The sequence below is a fragment of the Panthera uncia genome, assembly GCF_023721935.1.
Source record: "Panthera uncia isolate 11264 chromosome C1 unlocalized genomic scaffold, Puncia_PCG_1.0 HiC_scaffold_3, whole genome shotgun sequence".
Lineage (NCBI taxonomy): Eukaryota > Metazoa > Chordata > Mammalia > Carnivora > Felidae > Panthera > Panthera uncia.
Genome location: NW_026057584.1, coordinates 63214642 through 63231969, shown reverse-complemented (window position 1 = coordinate 63231969; position 17328 = coordinate 63214642). Strand labels below are relative to the sequence as shown.

The following is a 17328-nucleotide window of genomic DNA, read 5'->3' as shown; positions in this document are numbered from 1 at the left end:
CTATGGAAACAATCAGGAAGATGGCTATAAATGAACTCAGAGGCTCATTATCTCTTAGCTCTAGAGATGTTCTGGATGGTCCAGAGCCTGGAGCCTGCTTTGGATTTTGTATCTCTGTCTCTCAAAAATAAACAAACGTTAAAAAAAATAAAAAAATAAACATGATTCGTGTCTCTCAAAAATAAGTAAACGTTAAAAAAAAAACAACATGATTCAGTGATGCCTAATGGCTTTGTTAGACCTAATGCAGCTTAATTGAAGGTTATTTTGTTCTATAAATCAAAAATCCAGCCAACCAACCAGTCACCCAAACAAACAGAATTCTGAAATCTGTGGCTTTGTAAAAAATTGAGGTGTTGGTTTAATTTGTAAAATTCCATATCTGTACACCAATGAACATTAGTCTGCCTCCTCACAGAATAGTCTGTATATCAGGTATCTGCCGAGTATTTTGTGAAACTTATGGTGTGGTCATCCATTTCCAGTCTTGGTTTTATGGCCACAGCACCACAAGACACATACGTAAATGAAGGAGATCGAGTGTGAATTATGGGGAAACCTATTTTCTTTCATCAAGTTACCTGAGAATGTAGGGGAGTTACACAATTGTCTGGACTCAGTGTTCTCATCTATAGAATAAGGGTGTGAATGGACTCCTGGGGGTCCCTACCTACTTGTTAAGAACAACCCCAGGTTTGAGGAAATAAAAAATGGGGGATGGAAACCTCTGATTTGTGCACACAGATAATGAAACACCCGTTAGGCCAAATGCTTGCCTTCGGTGAGCTGTTTTCCACTAGGGTAAGCAGCATGCATTCACAACACTGACTAAGTAGGATTCTGGCTAAGTCATTTCACTTTGAGCATGTGCCCTACATTATGCAGAGGAAGGAAGAGACAACAGGTAAAGTCTTATTTGCCCTCTTGACTTTGCATAGAAAAGGAGCTGACATGGAGGTGGCAGCTGTCAGAGTAATTCCACTGATTTTGTGTTAATGTGATGAGAGAGAGTGAGCTGTGGAGGAAAGTTACTCACAATAAAACGTATTTTATTTTAATATTTGTGTTAAAGGAAGGAGGTAGTATTTAGCAGTGAGAAGCATGGTCTCTGGAATCAGTCCGCCTGGATTCACCATTCACTAACTGTGAACTCGCGAGTTCACCACTCGCTGTGTTTTTAGGCGAGTTACCTTTTAATCCCCTCTCCTTATCTGTAAGACAGAAGTGATAGAAGCATCTGCCCCATATGGTTCTCATAAAATGTAAATGAGTTAGTACATATGAACTCTTAATGATGAACTCTGTATGAACTCTTAATGATGGTACCAGGCACACAGTAAGTGCACAAGAAATGCCGTCTGTAGTTGTTTGATAAAAATAAATAGGTGATCCTTGAAGAAAACCTAGTAAGTAGAAATGCTATTCACTTTGTAAGGAAGACTTGCTGTTAAGCTTGAAACCACAATTACTTCACTTCAAAACTTTGTGGAAGTGAATATGTCACATACAATGCAGAACCCCCTTTGAAGGGCTCTCGAAGTCCAATTGTACTTGCCTGGAGAAGTGATAAAATCTGAACATGTTTGTGTTGTAGCTTTGTTCGTATATTAGGAAAGTCATCAGCTCTGACTTTTTAGTAGAAAAACATGAATTTAATCTACTTTGTGTTTTGATGTAAAAGGGTGGGTTTATGTATTTTAAAGTATAAATATAATAAAGTCTATACTGATTTATTTCTTTATTTTTTAATTTTTTTTGATGTTTGTTTATTTTTGAGAGAGACAGTGTGAACAGAGGAGGGGCAAAGAGAAAGGGAGACACAGAATCCGAAGCAGGCTCCAGGCTCTGAGCTGTCAGCACAGACCCTGACACAGGGCTCAGATTCAAGAACCACGAGAACATGACCTGAGCTGAAGTCGGGCACTTAACCGACTGAGCCACCCAGGTGCCCCAATATACTAATTTATTTCTATATATTCTGTTCATTTATCATAATTTTACTTCATGTGTAATGATTTGCAAGATATAGGGGCATGATTTATAATGAATCTTAAATTTTATGGAAGAAAAGATACAAGCCCTACTTCACTTCTCTTTATATATTTGATGAGAAATGAGTTAATCCTTTTTTGTGTCTGTTTAGATGATGGAACAGCTAAAATGAGAAGTTTCTCAAAAATAATGAATTCCATTTCATAATTGGAGGAGCTGTATGCTAATTTTGTGTGCTCTGTATCCTAGTTTGGCACTCAGTAACAATATTTTTCATAATTTGCAACTATTCCAGAGTTGACTCTCTTTGATTCCTAATTCCTACTATGTTGGTCATTTAAAAAATTGTATTAGCAGTATTTGACATGTCTTCCCCCTTTCTTATTTATATTTTTTTGCAAAGTTCCTAGAAATAGTTAACATTATTTGATTGTGGTATATTTTGGTTAAAATAAACTTAAAAGTAAATAAATAAAGGGAGTACCTGTAACTTTAATAAAAATTCAGGTGTCAGTTTAGGAGCCGTTCTTTGCAAACCACTATGTTTGCTGTCAGAAATACAGAGATAAATAAGACTCAGCTTTACCTACTTGGAACTCACAAGCAAGTCAGAAGTTTGTGGCTGTAATCAAAGATAAGGTAAAGAGGTAAAGAACACACCACCAGACACAGTGCCTTCAGTGCTGCAACATTCAGAAAAGGTGGATTCATAGACTCACTAGCGTTTGACCTAAATCCTGAAGGAGGAATAGTATTTCATTCAGCAGGTAGAGAGGATGATTGGCTAAGATGGCGAATGGCCCCTGGGTAATTGCTGTTGACTTTCCCTGACAAGCTCCCTATTACTGTAGCTACCCTGGTATTGATGATACAAACAAACAAACAAACAAACAAACAAAAAACACAAGTGGAGTCCTTCCCTATCTCCAGTTTTGCAAGCAGTCGATTTCTTTTCATCAGGACAAAAACTGTTCTTATTACGTGGTGTCCGTTAATGTCCCCTTGGTTAAAAACACCATTTTAGCTGAATACATTGTCTTCAGTTTTCAGGAGTGTTCAGTCAGGAAGAGGTACCGTAGCCTAATGTTGAGAACTGGAACACTGGAACCAACCAGCCTGGTTTCCCATCTTGACGCTCTCCCTTATTAGCTATGTGACCTTCAGCAATTTAGTAAACCTCCCTGTCCTTGTTTCCTCATCTAAAAAAAGGGAATAGGGAATGGGGCGGAGTGATGATAATAGTACCTATGTAGTTGTTTGGAATTGCTTCACTAAATGACTTTCTATTTGTAAAGTGCTTAGAACAGCTCCTGGAGTAGAGGAAGTACTCTATAACTGTAAGCAAAATGGCCCCATATGCCTACCTTGCTCTGTCTAGGATGGTGTGCTGAGTTGAGCTCTGGGGGCTGTTCTGGATGTTTTCCCTGCTTCTTCCTCCTATAGATGAAGATTTTGGTGCCATTTGTGACACCTGGCAGCAAGACACAAGATGTCAACGCTCTGATTCCCTGCCTTTATGGCACATTTTATTAGTCTTGATTTTAACAAAGAGCCTTTTCAGCCTTGTTGTATAAGGACAATAAACTAGATTCAGTGGGTGGTGGTTTTTACTAGCTTTCCATTCTAATTTTCGGGTTTGATGGATATAAAAGGTTTCTATGTCCAAACAAATGTAGTGGAACACATTCACTTCTCGAGGCAAAAGAAGTGCACTCTGATTCTCTGGAATTTGAGAGGGGACTTTTAGAGTCAGTGCTGAGCTAGGTTGGTGCTCTGGTTTTGCCACTTAGCAACAGTGTGGCCTTGGGCAAGCTAATCCCTAGACTGTTGTTCCCAGTAGAGATTGCTACCTTGCAGAGTCGTTTCCTCACCTGGACTCTTTCTGAGCACCCTCCACTGACAGCTGAGGAGAGAGCTGTCGGTTCTGCTAACCAGGCTCACACTTACCGTCTGCTTTCTAGACTCTGGAATGGGATGCTTGTTCTCACCCCTCTTTTCTGTGTCCTTGGGAATTGATACTTAACAAAAATTCCTCTTCTGCCTGTTTAGTGCTACATTCATAAAAAGCACAGAGGTAAATTTATGTATTCAATTTTACCATCCTTAACCAGGCTTTAAGTTTTTTTTTTTTTAAAACAAACCTTCTTTAACTGTATTTTTTATTATTACCATAACAACAGTGTCTTTTGAAATTTCTCGGTAAGAATAAGTTTAATGCTTCCTTCTCCAAACCCCTGCTTTTATTAATAAAATCTAAGGATTTATCCCCTGGTTATTATTGAATATTTTATATTAATTGCATTGTCTCTTAAGAGCAATAGCATTTAATTTGGCAGTGAAATTGAGGGCAGTTATTTATGTTGCTAACCATAGTCCTTTTATTCTAATATTCGGCTTTTTAAATGTGTATTTGTATCTTGATGTTGGAATTAACCTAAGTGATTCTTTAGTAAAGATTAATAACTGAAGTGTTTTCAGAGCCTTTGAATATGTGCTGCTTTTCCTATTCCTTCACAAGTGAAAGGCACTTTGGCTGACACTGGCTATCGCTGACTGAATCTTCCCTTTCTTCTGTAGGTTAGAAATACAGAGGGCAGGGGCACCAGGGTGGCTCGGTCAGTTAAGCGTGGACTTTGGCGCAAGTCATGATCTCACGGTTGTGAGTTCAGGTATCGTATAGGGTGGGCTTGCTGCTGTCAGCACCGAAGTCTTCAGCTAAGAGCTCGCTTGGGATCCTCTGTCAACCTCTTTCTATCTGCCCTTCCCCCATGCTCGCTCTCTCTCAAAAATAAACAAACATTAAAAAATGTGTAGAAAAAAGAAACACAAAAGGGAAATTTAAGACCAACTGGACCTTGCTTCTTTGATGGTGATTTACTTTCATTTGATTTTTGTGTTGACTTGTTTTTGCTTTTATGCCTGGTACTGAAGTTTTTTGTTTTTGTTTTGTTTTGTTTTTGTTTTAACCCTAGGATTCAAAACTTTTGTCAGAATGTGGCTTTGAATTGATATCATGTGGAACACAATTTAGTCCTCTTTTTTTTTTTTTTTTCCAGTTCAGATTCTGTTTTTTTTACTGTCTGATTATTCTACTTCACTTCTTCAGTTGTGTTTTCTCAGAAACAACTATAATTAGACTTGATTTTTCTGGTCCTTCAGATCTCGAGTCTTCTTTCATCTACTGGTTCTTTTCTCTGGCCATATGGGGGTTTTGTCTTCTACATCAATGATTCAATTTTACATAGTACACATCTACATTTTTTTCTCTCCCCCCATGTGGATAATATTCTGTCACTGTATTTTTAGAATCTCTCTAGTGCTTCTTTATTTCACTTAGAATCTCCTTTTATCTTACCCAGTAGTCCTTTATTGATTTATGGCTTTCTACTTTTGTCTTTAAGGGATATATCTTCTTATATCATATTAACAATGCCAAATACTTTTCTAAAAATTACATCTGGTTCCTCCGGGGAGTCATTTTTAGGAGACAGGTCTTCTTTGAATCTTTAGTATGTTCTTTTCTTTCCATATTTAAAAAAAATTTTTTTTAGTTTTATATTTGAGAGAGAGACAGAGAGCCAAGTAGGGGAGGTGCCAGAGAGACAGAGACAGAATCTGAAGCGGCTCCAGGCTCTGAGCTGTCAGCACAGAGCCCGACACAGGGCTCGAACTCACGAACCATGAGATCATGACCTGAGCCGAAGTCAGACGCTTATGACTGAGCCACCCAGGTGCCCATTTTTCTTTCCGTGTTTATGCACTACTTCTTGGTAGACCCATGTTGACATTTAGCTCTTATTTTCATTCCTGAATTTGGCAACCTATCTAGACCCACTCACAGAGAGGGTGCATAGATTTCCCTGGGCTCCACCCTCTGTCCTCTTGTTTGCTAGTAAATGACCTCTTGTAGATCTCAGACCTTGTAGCCACTGATGTTTACAGGCCCTGGCTCATTACAGTGGGACAGAAGAGTCTCATATAAAGCATCAATTGCCAATGCCTTGTTCTCTGTACTCTCTGTATGGATTAGTTACTCTAGCCCCCAGAATACAATACCACTATAGATCATCTTGTCTCTAAATCTGCTTTTCTGCATCTGAAACCACAGGGTGCTAAGTATTTCCTTTTTTCCCCCACTTACCTTTTGAAATAGCAGTCAGTCACTCACTGATGGGAGTGGGACAGACTCTCCTCCTGCCTCAAAAAGCCTCATTCATGACCAAGAGTAGTCATTTTCTGACTGATACAGTTTCTGACTGATACAGATGGTGGCATTTGTATCCGAAATGGTAGAAAACGGAGAAAGGGAGCTACACACAGATTTTCCTACTTCCTTCAAGACTCCTAACTTGTTTCGCTCTGCTTTGAACTATGTTTCTAAAATCTAATTTTATTGTTTTTTGCTGCAGAATTCTCTGATTCTTGCAATAGGTTGAAGGTTATATCTTTCTTTTTTGTGGCTGCATTGCACCTTTATTTTACCTCTCGTTTTACAGGTATTTTAGTGGGAGGTTGGAGGGGGCTAGATATCAGGAGACGGTAGCTAGGCACCATTTAAAACTGTAACTTATATGAAACTACACAAATAAGAAAGTTATGCGTGTGGCAGAATGCTTGAAAATTTTGCTTCCTGCAGATATTTTGTGGGAATAAACTCTGCCTTGTAAATATTCATCACAAGTTGTTATTCAAATGATAGAGGCATCGATGTCCTGTATTAGAACCTGTGTGTTATGAAAACTGGGTCATTTCAGTGAGGAAATAAAATGTAGGTACAATAAGTGATTATAAGAATTCCAGTGACTTCCATAAAGTTTTTATTACACATAAAAATTGCCTGATCACTGCCTGCTCACAGAAGAGTTTTAGAGCTGAAACAGCTGTTATAAATCATTTAACCTGGGAGTTGCAAATTCAGTTGCCTTCAGGGCCAGAAAAGTGACCTGCATATGCATGAAGTAGGTTGGTTTAATATATTGGGAGTGGAAGGGACTAGAGAAAAGTGGAGATTACTTATGCCACCAACTCCTTGGGCCATAATACCAAAACAGTATAATATAAACCCCCTCAATAATAGATTTGCCCAAAGTTAGGAGATTTGGTGTGTCTTAACCAGAAGCAGCTACATAATTTCCAGTGCCCAGTGCAAAACAAAACATGGGCTCCCTTGTTCAACAATTATTGAGAATTTCAAGATACTGACAGCAGAACATTAAACCAATCATGGGACCCGATGGTGACTGCACAAGTTACACGGCCTTGAAGCCATTCCTGGTCTTCACTTCTGATCTAGAATTTATACATCCAGAAAGAAACATACAGACACTTCATCCACAACCACCAAAAACCAATAATGGAGATGTGGTTAAAATGAAGTCCTTGACTTTGATGCTGCATCAAATGAACCACCTTTACTTACAAGAAGGCTTTTTTGTATGAGGCTTGCAACTCACCAGTTTTCTATATTGTTTGGAGGTTTTCGTTGAATTCTTACACTGCTACCAACAGTTTTTGTTGTTCCTTCCTGAAGTCAGGTTTTATGAATTATGAGTTGAAGATTTTCAACCCTAAAGTTCAAAGCTCTTCTCTAAATGTTACCTCTGATTTGAATTCCAGAATGTTTGACCAATCAGTCTGGGAGTGAAACTCTGGGGGACACTTGTGTCTGCTGTTGAGTCTCAACTCAGCTCTCGGAGGCCCCCTACCATTATTCTTTTCCTCTTACCTGAAGAAGCTGTTGTTTTTTCCAGAATATTTTGTCTAAAATTTGAATCATCGCCTAAAGTCACCTCTCCCTCTCCCCTGCTGTTTGTTATCTTATTTGAAAAGTTTACATAGCTTGCAAACACGTAAAGCAATCTTCTGCCTGCTGGCATATTGAAGTTGACTAGTCCCTTTCTCATCTTGTCATTTGTGTTCATTTATAACTTGAAATCCACGGTACTACTAACAACATGACCTCAGGAATGCTCTTTAGTGAAATTTAGCCAGCTTTTAAAGGCATAGCTATTCACACTCAAAAAATACAAGAAATAAAATTGGGAATCAGGGTACTAGGGTAAGAGGTTTTTTGGGGTTTTTTTGTAGTAACCATATATACATATAATATATAATTTGTATAAAGTCTTTATATTTTGAGAAAATTTTATGTATATATTTTTAAAATTTCAGTTACTCACCATTAAGCATTTCAGTGTAAATCACAAAACAAGGACATTCTCCTATGTAGACCATAATAGAATTCCCCCACTCAATAAATTTAACATTTATATAACACTAATGTTTAAGATTCATATTTGGTGCTTTCCATTGTCCCAATAATTTTGTCCAATAAGTTTTGCCATTTTAAAAAACACCTCCTAATCTATTTGTCTGTTTATTATCTTTGAAGAGCACATCACAGAATCTGTAATTTTGTTAGCAAATGCATTACTTTTCTTCCTCAGGAGAGGTTTTGAAGATCTTATTTAGAAGTTTTTGTCTATCCCCAAATTGCAAAGATATCTTTCATCAATTTCCTCTCTTAGCTTTATAGTTTTACCTTTCAAATTTAGGTCTTACACCTAAGTGTGGTTCATTTTTGTATAGCGTAAAAAATAGGGCTTCTTCAGCTTTTCCCCCCATAAACATTATCGCTGCCTACATGAAGTCTTACATTTTAAGAAAAACATTGAATCATTTAAAATTGAAAGAGAACCAAAAACATTTTTTTTGCTCACTAAAAAAAGTGAAAGTCTGATTAACAGCTACATGTACAGTTTGGAGTGGTATAATGTTGCCATTAACAGTTGTATATCGGATGATTTAGATTCCAAATGGCTTCCTTTAGTGAGACCACAAAGGTATCCATAAGTATTTGTTAAAAGATGAAAAAAATCTTACCTGATTAAAAAATACTAAGGTTTTTATTTTTAAAAAAAGTATGAACTTCAGTTAAGTCCAGTTATTTACTTAATATCTGAATTAGGCAAGGAATTCATAACAATCTGATGTACTTTTATATTGTTGAAGTATATCCCTTCATGAGTGATTAACAAGAGGAAATTCATAAGTTGAGAAAGAAAAGATGAACAAATGGGTAAAGACAGTAACTGAGTGGAAGAAAATTTTTTTATGAATTATTAATATTTAAGATTTTGCAATAAGCCATGCACCTGAGTATATGTGTTCAGCTAACACTGAAGTTACCCATTAAGCTTAATCCCTGGTTGGAGTGGTGGGTGTGTGTATGGGGGCGCAAATTTAAGGGACTTTTTTCATTCACATGCATCAATACTGTGCTGTGAAATATATAAACTGAATGTCATAGAATGTTTTTTTAAACTTCTACAGGTGGAGATTTTCATTTCACCTTTATGTATTTATCTATGGAGTCCGGTTCCTGAAAAAGGTAGGATCTACCAAGTTACTTTATATAATTCTTATGTAACTGTAAGCCTATATCTCATTTTTTTATGTGTGACAGTAATGATATTTTAAACAATCATAACAGCTTTCCTAAGAATTTGTGCATTTTTCTTTGACTTATTTCTGTAGTAAATATTTTTTAGATAGATACCAAAAGTATCTTTGAAAATAATTTATTTTGCCAGTGAAAGATGTTGCAAGTCCTCTGACCACTGTAGTTGGTTACTTATTACTTATGGGCACTAGGAGCCTTATAAAATCCATTTGATGCTTTGAAAGAAGTTAAGAGTTTCCATGTCACACAGCTTGAAAAAAAATCAGTTGTTAAAATGTGAGTTATCACTATAATCTTCACCAACAGAAATTATGTTTTAGTGTCTTGCATCGCTATTAACAAGGCAACACCAGCTGCTGGTGGAAAATTGAGTTCCTTTTGTAGATTGTGTTTCCCCTGCTGCTCTTTTGCGATTCCTGCATAAACTGAGGCATCTTTATCTATGGAAATAATTCTTCCAGGCTGCCATAGCCTTTTTCCTGGCTATTTCAATCCTGAATGGCACTACTAACATGTTAGGCTGATTAAATTCAAGTCTCATGAAGATTTAGCTTCTCTTAGTCATGCATGTGTTAACAACGCTGGTGTTGCAGAAAGTTGGAAATTATTTTTAAAAAATATATAGTATTACGCTTTAAGGCAACATCAATGGTATCTTTACTTAGTAGAGAATTTTTTCCAAAGTGGGCCTTGTGCCAAGTGTCATGTCTTACTAGTAAATTTTCATGTAAATATTGATGTGAAAATTTGCAAATGTGTTTTTAGTTTCAAAGTCTGAGTTATCAGTTAGTGTCTGCCTGTGGCAAATTATATTATAAATCGTTAGTTGTTTCACAATATCATATTTTCCTAGAGGGATTATTCTTTTTACTTGTTGTCTTTTCCTTTAGTAACTATACTTACGTTTCACTTAATGAGGCTATACTACTTTTCACTTAGTGGCCAAGAGACCATTTGAATACATTTAGAAGGATGAGCCACAGTCTGTAGCCTGTTTGAGTATGAACCAATTCTCAACTGGGGTACAGAAACGAGGTGGACATGGCTATTTTGGAACTCTGCTGTTCTGGTTTTCAAATTTACTTGTGTAGAGAGAAAATGGAAAGAATGATTTAGGGCTCCTCAACTCACTACCTTGGAAGAGGAAACAGCTATGGGTGGAATTTCAGTTGACAAGGGAAAGTTGTGTTTCATGGGAATGTCAAGTTGCTAACTGAGGTCAAGGTTTGGAATTCATGTTGGGTTCTGGGGGCGAAGGACTTTGACGGTAAACAGGGAAAGATGGTGAGAGCTGGGAGTACTTCTGTGCCCTTTTCCCTACATCTGTGGGGATATGATCTCTTTTAGCCTATCTACAGCAAGCCTGGCCATCTGTCATCAGAACAGGAAACACTTTGACACTTAGCTCTGCTTCTCTCAGTCCCCAAACAGACTGAAGGGAACAAGAATAGCTTGTATCCCCCAGCCCTCCCTGGCTGTGGAGAAGGCAGTAAGAGAGCTTGTCAATGGAATGTTTGCTTAGAAGTTGCTTTTCCTTGAACTACCCCAGTTCCCCATCAGCCTGCCTCTAGTGATAAAAAATGAGAAGAGAACTAGATGTTCCTCTTCTTGTAAAATATTTGCATTTGGGGTTTCTTCCTCTAAGAAGCTCTTGGTTTTGGTTGAGTCTGTACTTTAATAGTTCTAATGTGTGATAGAAATGTGTATATGGAATCCATGTGTCCGAACCCGCTGTGGAGGACTTCATAAGCCATCTTTTCCAACCCTCTTACTTCACAGTTGGGGAAGCAGAAATCCTGAGAGGGTAGGGAACATTTCAGAGGTCACACAGTTAGTTTATTAAAAGTTGAACCTGAAATGAAACATGCATAGCTGTCTCTTAATCTAGTACTTTCCCCACTAACTTGCATGTCCTATCTTACAGCATGATTTCCAGATGACTTCCTTCTTTGGTTAAGTTAGCAAACTTGACCTCATGCAGTCGTTGTTTCTATTTATAGAACTTTAAATACTTACCTTAATGGATATTTAAAATATATTTTCTAGTAACTTTTTTGGAATAGACAGTGTATTTGGTCATCTAACACAAGAGGAAAAATCTATATTGTCAGCATCAGAAATAACCAAAACAAGATAATTCAAATTTTCACAACACTCTGAGTGTTTTAAACAAAATAGCAGGGCAGTGGACCAATTTTAGGAGGTGAGAAGCCATAGCTGCTTCTTACTCTATGCATTAAAAATCTTGATTCTTGGGATGCCTGGGTGGCTCAGTCGGTTAAGCATCTGACTTCAGCTCAGGTCATGATCTTGCAGTCCATGAGTTTGAGCCCCGCATCAGGCTCTGTGCTGACAGCTCAGAGCCTGGAGCCTGCTTCACATTCTGTGTCTCCCTCTCTCTCTGCCTCTCCCCTACTCACACTCTGTCTCTCTTTCTCTCTCTCAAAAATAAATAAACATTAAAATTTTTTTAAAAAAAATGTTGATTCTTACTTGGGCTGTTAGAAAAATGCTGAACAGCTTGGCACTATCCAGTTTTCTTCTACCTTTGGGTCAAATGAACCTGAAGCAAGTTGGTAAGTGCTGGCACCCTGGGCTCATATGCCCCTGGGCCTTGTGTGCCCTGACTTCTTTGCCTGAGATAAAAACCTCCTAGTTCTACCACAGGGGCCTTATCCTGATGCTCTAGACAAATAAGACTGTGGTTTCAAATTATACCCTACTTTAAAAGTCAGAAAACTGGAAAGCCATGTTCTTACTCCCAACTAGCAAGAAGCTTTTCTTCAAAGAAAGTCAAGAATTAGAAATTAAAATGATGAGTTTTAGTTCCTTCAACAAAAGCCATCATATCACACCTGCCAAATAATTACATCTCCAGATATTTGAGGATTTAACAGAAATAAAGCCTCTGATTAAGCACACAGTGGTAGTGTGGTACCCTAGGGTTTTAAGCAAACTTGGAATGATATTCTCATTATCAGTATCATCTATGACATTATGTCATAATTCTTGCAGTTGATACGTAAATGTATCTTTGGAGCAATATACAGGATGACTTCTTGCATGAGTTGGGTGACCATACAAGCTATCTTAGGGTCCTAGGCAGTTACCTCCCCCTTGTACTCAAAATGACCCAGTTTGGGCAATAAAGTATTCAATCACATGTCAATAGTTCTGTAATAAATAGTGAAATCATTGGCCTGTATTTTAAAATTTCTAGACACCCCATAAACTGTATGTGTGTTCATTTCTATGAAATCAACAAAATGTTTTCTGTAGTTTTGTGATGACAAATAAAAGAATGAGCCTCATGTTTTATAGTGATGTGATAATGCTCAGGTATGCATATGTTATATGTTTTCTGCTTTCCCAGCTTAGAACCCCCTTTATAGATAGCACTAACTCTGATCATGAAGCAGTCTCTGGAAGGCATTACAGACAGGTTAGTGAACTATTAGGTAAAGTTATAGCTAAGTTAGTAGGAAATATTTAAATAGTTGAAAGATAAGCCTGTCTCAATACTCTGCTCCTGTAATTACCGGACACAAGTGCTTTACCCATAAATATGATTGGCAGAGACAAGTACTTTTTAAATTTTTTACTTATTTTTATTTTTATTTATTTATTTTTTTGAGAGAGGGAGAGAAAGTGAGAACATGAGCATGGAATAGGGGCAGAGGGAGAGGGGGAGAGAGAGTCCTAAGCAGGCTCCATGCCCAGTGCAGAGCCCAACGTGGAGCTCCATCCCACTACCGTGAGATTATGACCTGAACAGAAAACAAGAGTTGGACACTTAACCGGCTGAACCACCCAGGTGCCCCAGAGACAAGTACTTTTTAAAAGAAAACTCAGAATTAGTTCAGGTGCTCTGAAATTCTACCACACAATGTGCTCATTCATACAAATTAACACATTTTCCTAAGTCCTGAAAGAAACCACATTCAAGCCTTAAAGAAATAGAGTAAGCTATCTCTCACTGTTACCTTTTCTTCTCCTTTGTAGATGGAAGTTTGTATTGGGTGGAGTGCTTTGAATATTTTTCTTTGAGTTTCTTTCATTATCTTTTAACAATAATAGTGTTACAGAAAGGCCAGTGTAGAGATGTATGCAACTGGGATTTAGGTAAATAGTTTTTCTTATAATCTACATGTTAGGCTAATATATATCCAAGTTTTAATCATATGGTACATTTTATATCCATTTTGTACATATACATGTATATAATTAAAATAGAAGTTACTCAAATATACCAATACCTAACTTCTGTGTCAGTGAGGGTCCCATTATGAGACAGAAACCACAGGAGTTATTTTAGGAATGGCTATAATATAAAGAATCACTAACTGGGGGAACCGCTAAGACTGGTGTTAACTTGTGTTACTCCAAGTAATTGATCTGCTGGCTGTTTGCTACCAGTCTGCAATGAGATAAGAAACTTGACCTGAATGTAAATCAATTCCCTGCTTCTTCTTTGAGAAAGTCTATCTGTGAAGAAAAAGTCAGCTGAAGTAGACAGTGTGCTTAGTGATGTAGTTAATTTACATTCCGGTGAAAGAGTAACAAACATTTCAAGGACTGGCACTCTCTGTACATACTTTGATGAGCAGTGCACAGAGGTATCGTGAAGATAGTAATGGTAGGAAGAAGCTACCTCTCTGAAGACCAGGGGTTCATAGAAGAGGGTGGAGTAGAAGCTTGAAGGAAGAGCCGTGGACCTTGACAAGACCTCCAAGAGGGGAACGTTGACCAGCTGGAGTCTCTGAGGGACCACAGTGAGGCTGGTTCTGGGAATGAGGAAAGACTGCAGACAGCAAGCTGCTGTTGCCGCCAGGATGAACTTCCACTGCTAGTGTGAAGATGTGTTGCTGGGGGTGTGGGGGTAGTGGTGGAGAAGTGACGGCAAGAACAGGAAGCAAAATACAAAAGAGCACATCCCATCTTCTGTTGCAGTCTTCCCGCCTCCTTCTAGTGCTTCTGAGAGGCTCGACTCCACAAGGCACCAGCTCCTGAGAGCCAGCTGAATTGAAGTTTGCAGAGTCCCAGCTCTGAAGCTGAGAGATAGTATCTGAATAACTAGCCCAGCCTTCCCGTGGTGCTGCAATCTATGATGTACTCTGATGACTTGCTGTCATTTATTTTATTACATTTAAACATTATGCAAGTTGCCATGTACTCTGTTGGCTTCATGACTAACTAGGGGGTGAAAAGGCATCACTGAAAAGTAGTATCTTGGCCAAATAAGCACTTTGCCAATTCCCTTAGACTGTCTCAATCTGCTCAGAATGAAGGCATAGTTCATTATTCATTTGTTTCATTATTTTTCATTATTCATAGTTCCATTATTTATTTGGTGTACTTTTTTTTTCTTTTTGTAAAATTTCTTTTAATGTTTTATTTATTTTTGAGAGAGAGAGAGAGTGAGGGAGAGAGAGAGAGGCAGAGAGACAGAGCGTGAGCAGGGGAGGGGCAGAGAGAGAGAGACAGAGAGAGAATCCAAAGCAGGCTCCAGGCTCTGAGCTGACAGCACAGAGCCCAACACAGGGCTCAAACTCACAAACCATGAAATCATGACCTGAGCTGAAGTTGGGCCCTTAACCAACTTCATTTGGTTGGCCCCATTTGATGTACTTTTCAAAGTTCAACAAGGCCACTAGGTGTTCAGGGTGGTATCATGCTTCAAGGTATACTCTTTTGCTTATTGGTTAGCTTGGAATCCTTCTGAAATTGAAAGAGCAAAATTGTCATCATTTTGCCTGTATTGACAGTGAAAATATTTGGCCCAGTAGAATATGTGTCCATTTAAAATTTTTTGTGTCATTTAAAAAATTTTGAAATTGCTTGGAGTTATGTTCCTTGTTGAAGGAGATTTGACATTTAGAGTTTTACGTAAGTTTTAACTTTTACCTAATGACCCCATCAAGTAATTTTGTAAGAATTGCAGATGACATAGAATATGAGCATTGAGAATAGACCTTAAAGATCAACCATCTCAAATTTCTCATTTCAGAACGAAGAAATAATTTCAAAAGGATGCATTGACTTGCCTGTGGCAAGAATAGAAGCCAGCCTTGCCGTCTTTAGAATTTCTAAATCAGTTAAAACAACAATATCGAGACTTAGAAAACAAGTTTCAAAAATCTAGCAACTCAAAGTATGTTTAATTAGCAAATTCACCTCATTAAGAAGTAAAAGTTACATCACTGTGAGAGAACATTAGGTGAGAAGTCAAGATGGAGTTGGTAGTTTGAACCTGCCAATCATTGCTTAATGGCACCTTTGCTCTCGGAAACCTCATTTTTCTCATCTGTAAAATGAGAGAATGATGGTTGCCCTGACTTCCTCAGCTTTTGTGTAGGAGTGCTGTGGAAGCTATAAAGTATTTTAAAAATGTAAGTGAGAACACTAATTATTACTGGTTGAGAGAGGTGGGCTCTGTCGGGGGCTGTGAGTGCTTAGCTCTCTTGTAATCCCTTGACATGAAACTTACAAAGTTGTGGCCCCCTCCTAGCCAGGTTAAGATCCCTGTTGTGGCTATGCTTTGATGCTTACAAATGGGTAAATGCATTTTCTGGAATGGAAATATCTGGAATGGCCTTGGGACATTGTCCTTCCACGTTTCTTTTTGTTCTTCCTTTTTCCCTTTTACCTGCATGTACCCTCTTGAATATTTTCTGATTTCCCTTGTACCCGGCATTTGCCCTTCTCTGTTGACTTGGGTCTGGCATTCTATCTGAGGAGGATGTTCTGAAGCTGGTGAAAACCTGAGGATAATGTGGTACACGAAGGGCCCTGAAGAAGTAGTCAGAAGACCTGGGTTTGAGATTGAATTCTGCCATTAATCAGTTTTGCAGCCTTAAGAAGTTACTTACTCTCTCTGGGATTTAATTGCTATATCTCTAAAATCAGTAACATGGACTAACAGAACGTTTAAAAAACTTGTACACCAAAATTCAGAGAAGAATTTGAAATAGCCAGTAATTCTGGCAAGCTGGTACAACCTACTTAGAAAGCAGAGTGGTGACGTGGAATAATAACTGTAAGTATGTTCACATACCGTCACTCGGCAGTTCAACTCCTGTGAATTAATCTTGAGCAAGGAATTACACAGGAGCAAAAAATATATGTCTGTGGTTATTTATTACAGCTTAAAAAATATGTGTGAATGTACATATGCACACTGTATGCAATGCAAATTACAGCAAATCCAAACAGAACTTAAAGCAATCTTAATGTCTAATATTAATAGGATTGTTTAAATTATTGTTATCAAAATGATAAAATATCATGGAACCATTTAAAAATAAATGGGGCTCCTGGGGTGGCTGGTTAAGCATCTGACTCCTGGTTTCAGCTCAGGTCATGATCTCACGGTTGTGAGTTTGAGCCCCGTGTTGGACTCCGTGCTGACAGTGCGGAGCCTGCTTGGGATTTTCTCTCTCCTTCTCTCTCTGCCCCTCTCCCCTCAAAATAAATAAATAAGTAATAACTGTAAAGTAACCATATTATTTATAGTCCTAATAAAATGTTTAGTAGAACTGTACATGAAAAAATTAACATTTATATAAGATAAATGAAAGGTAATAGGTAAAAATGAAGGTTCCTTTTTTTTAATTTTTATTTGTTTTGATGTTTATTCACCTTTGAAAGAGAGAGAGAGAGAGAGAGAACGAGCATGGGAGGGGTAGAGAGAGAGGGAGACACAGAATCCGAAGTAGGCTCCAGTCTCTGAGCTGTCAGCGCAGAGCCCGATGCAGGGCTCGAACCCACAAACCCTGAGATCATGACCTGAGCCGAAGTCAGATGCTCAACCGGCTGAGCCACCCAGGTGCCCCCAAAATGAAGATTCCTTTTAGAAAGGCAGAACTGCAGATAAA

The 17328-nt window shown here is 38.1% G+C and overlaps 1 protein-coding gene across 1 annotated transcript in view; it reads left to right on the top strand.

Annotated features, from left to right (window-relative positions):
• The window catches only part of CERS6 (ceramide synthase 6), a 331299-nt gene that overhangs the window by 180812 nt on the left and 133159 nt on the right, over positions 1 to 17328 (top strand). Inside the window, exon 4 of the mRNA XM_049616074.1 lies at positions 9325 to 9382. Coding sequence (XP_049472031.1) covers positions 9325 to 9382 — 58 coding nt within the window. The remainder of the gene's footprint in view (positions 1 to 9324; positions 9383 to 17328) is intronic.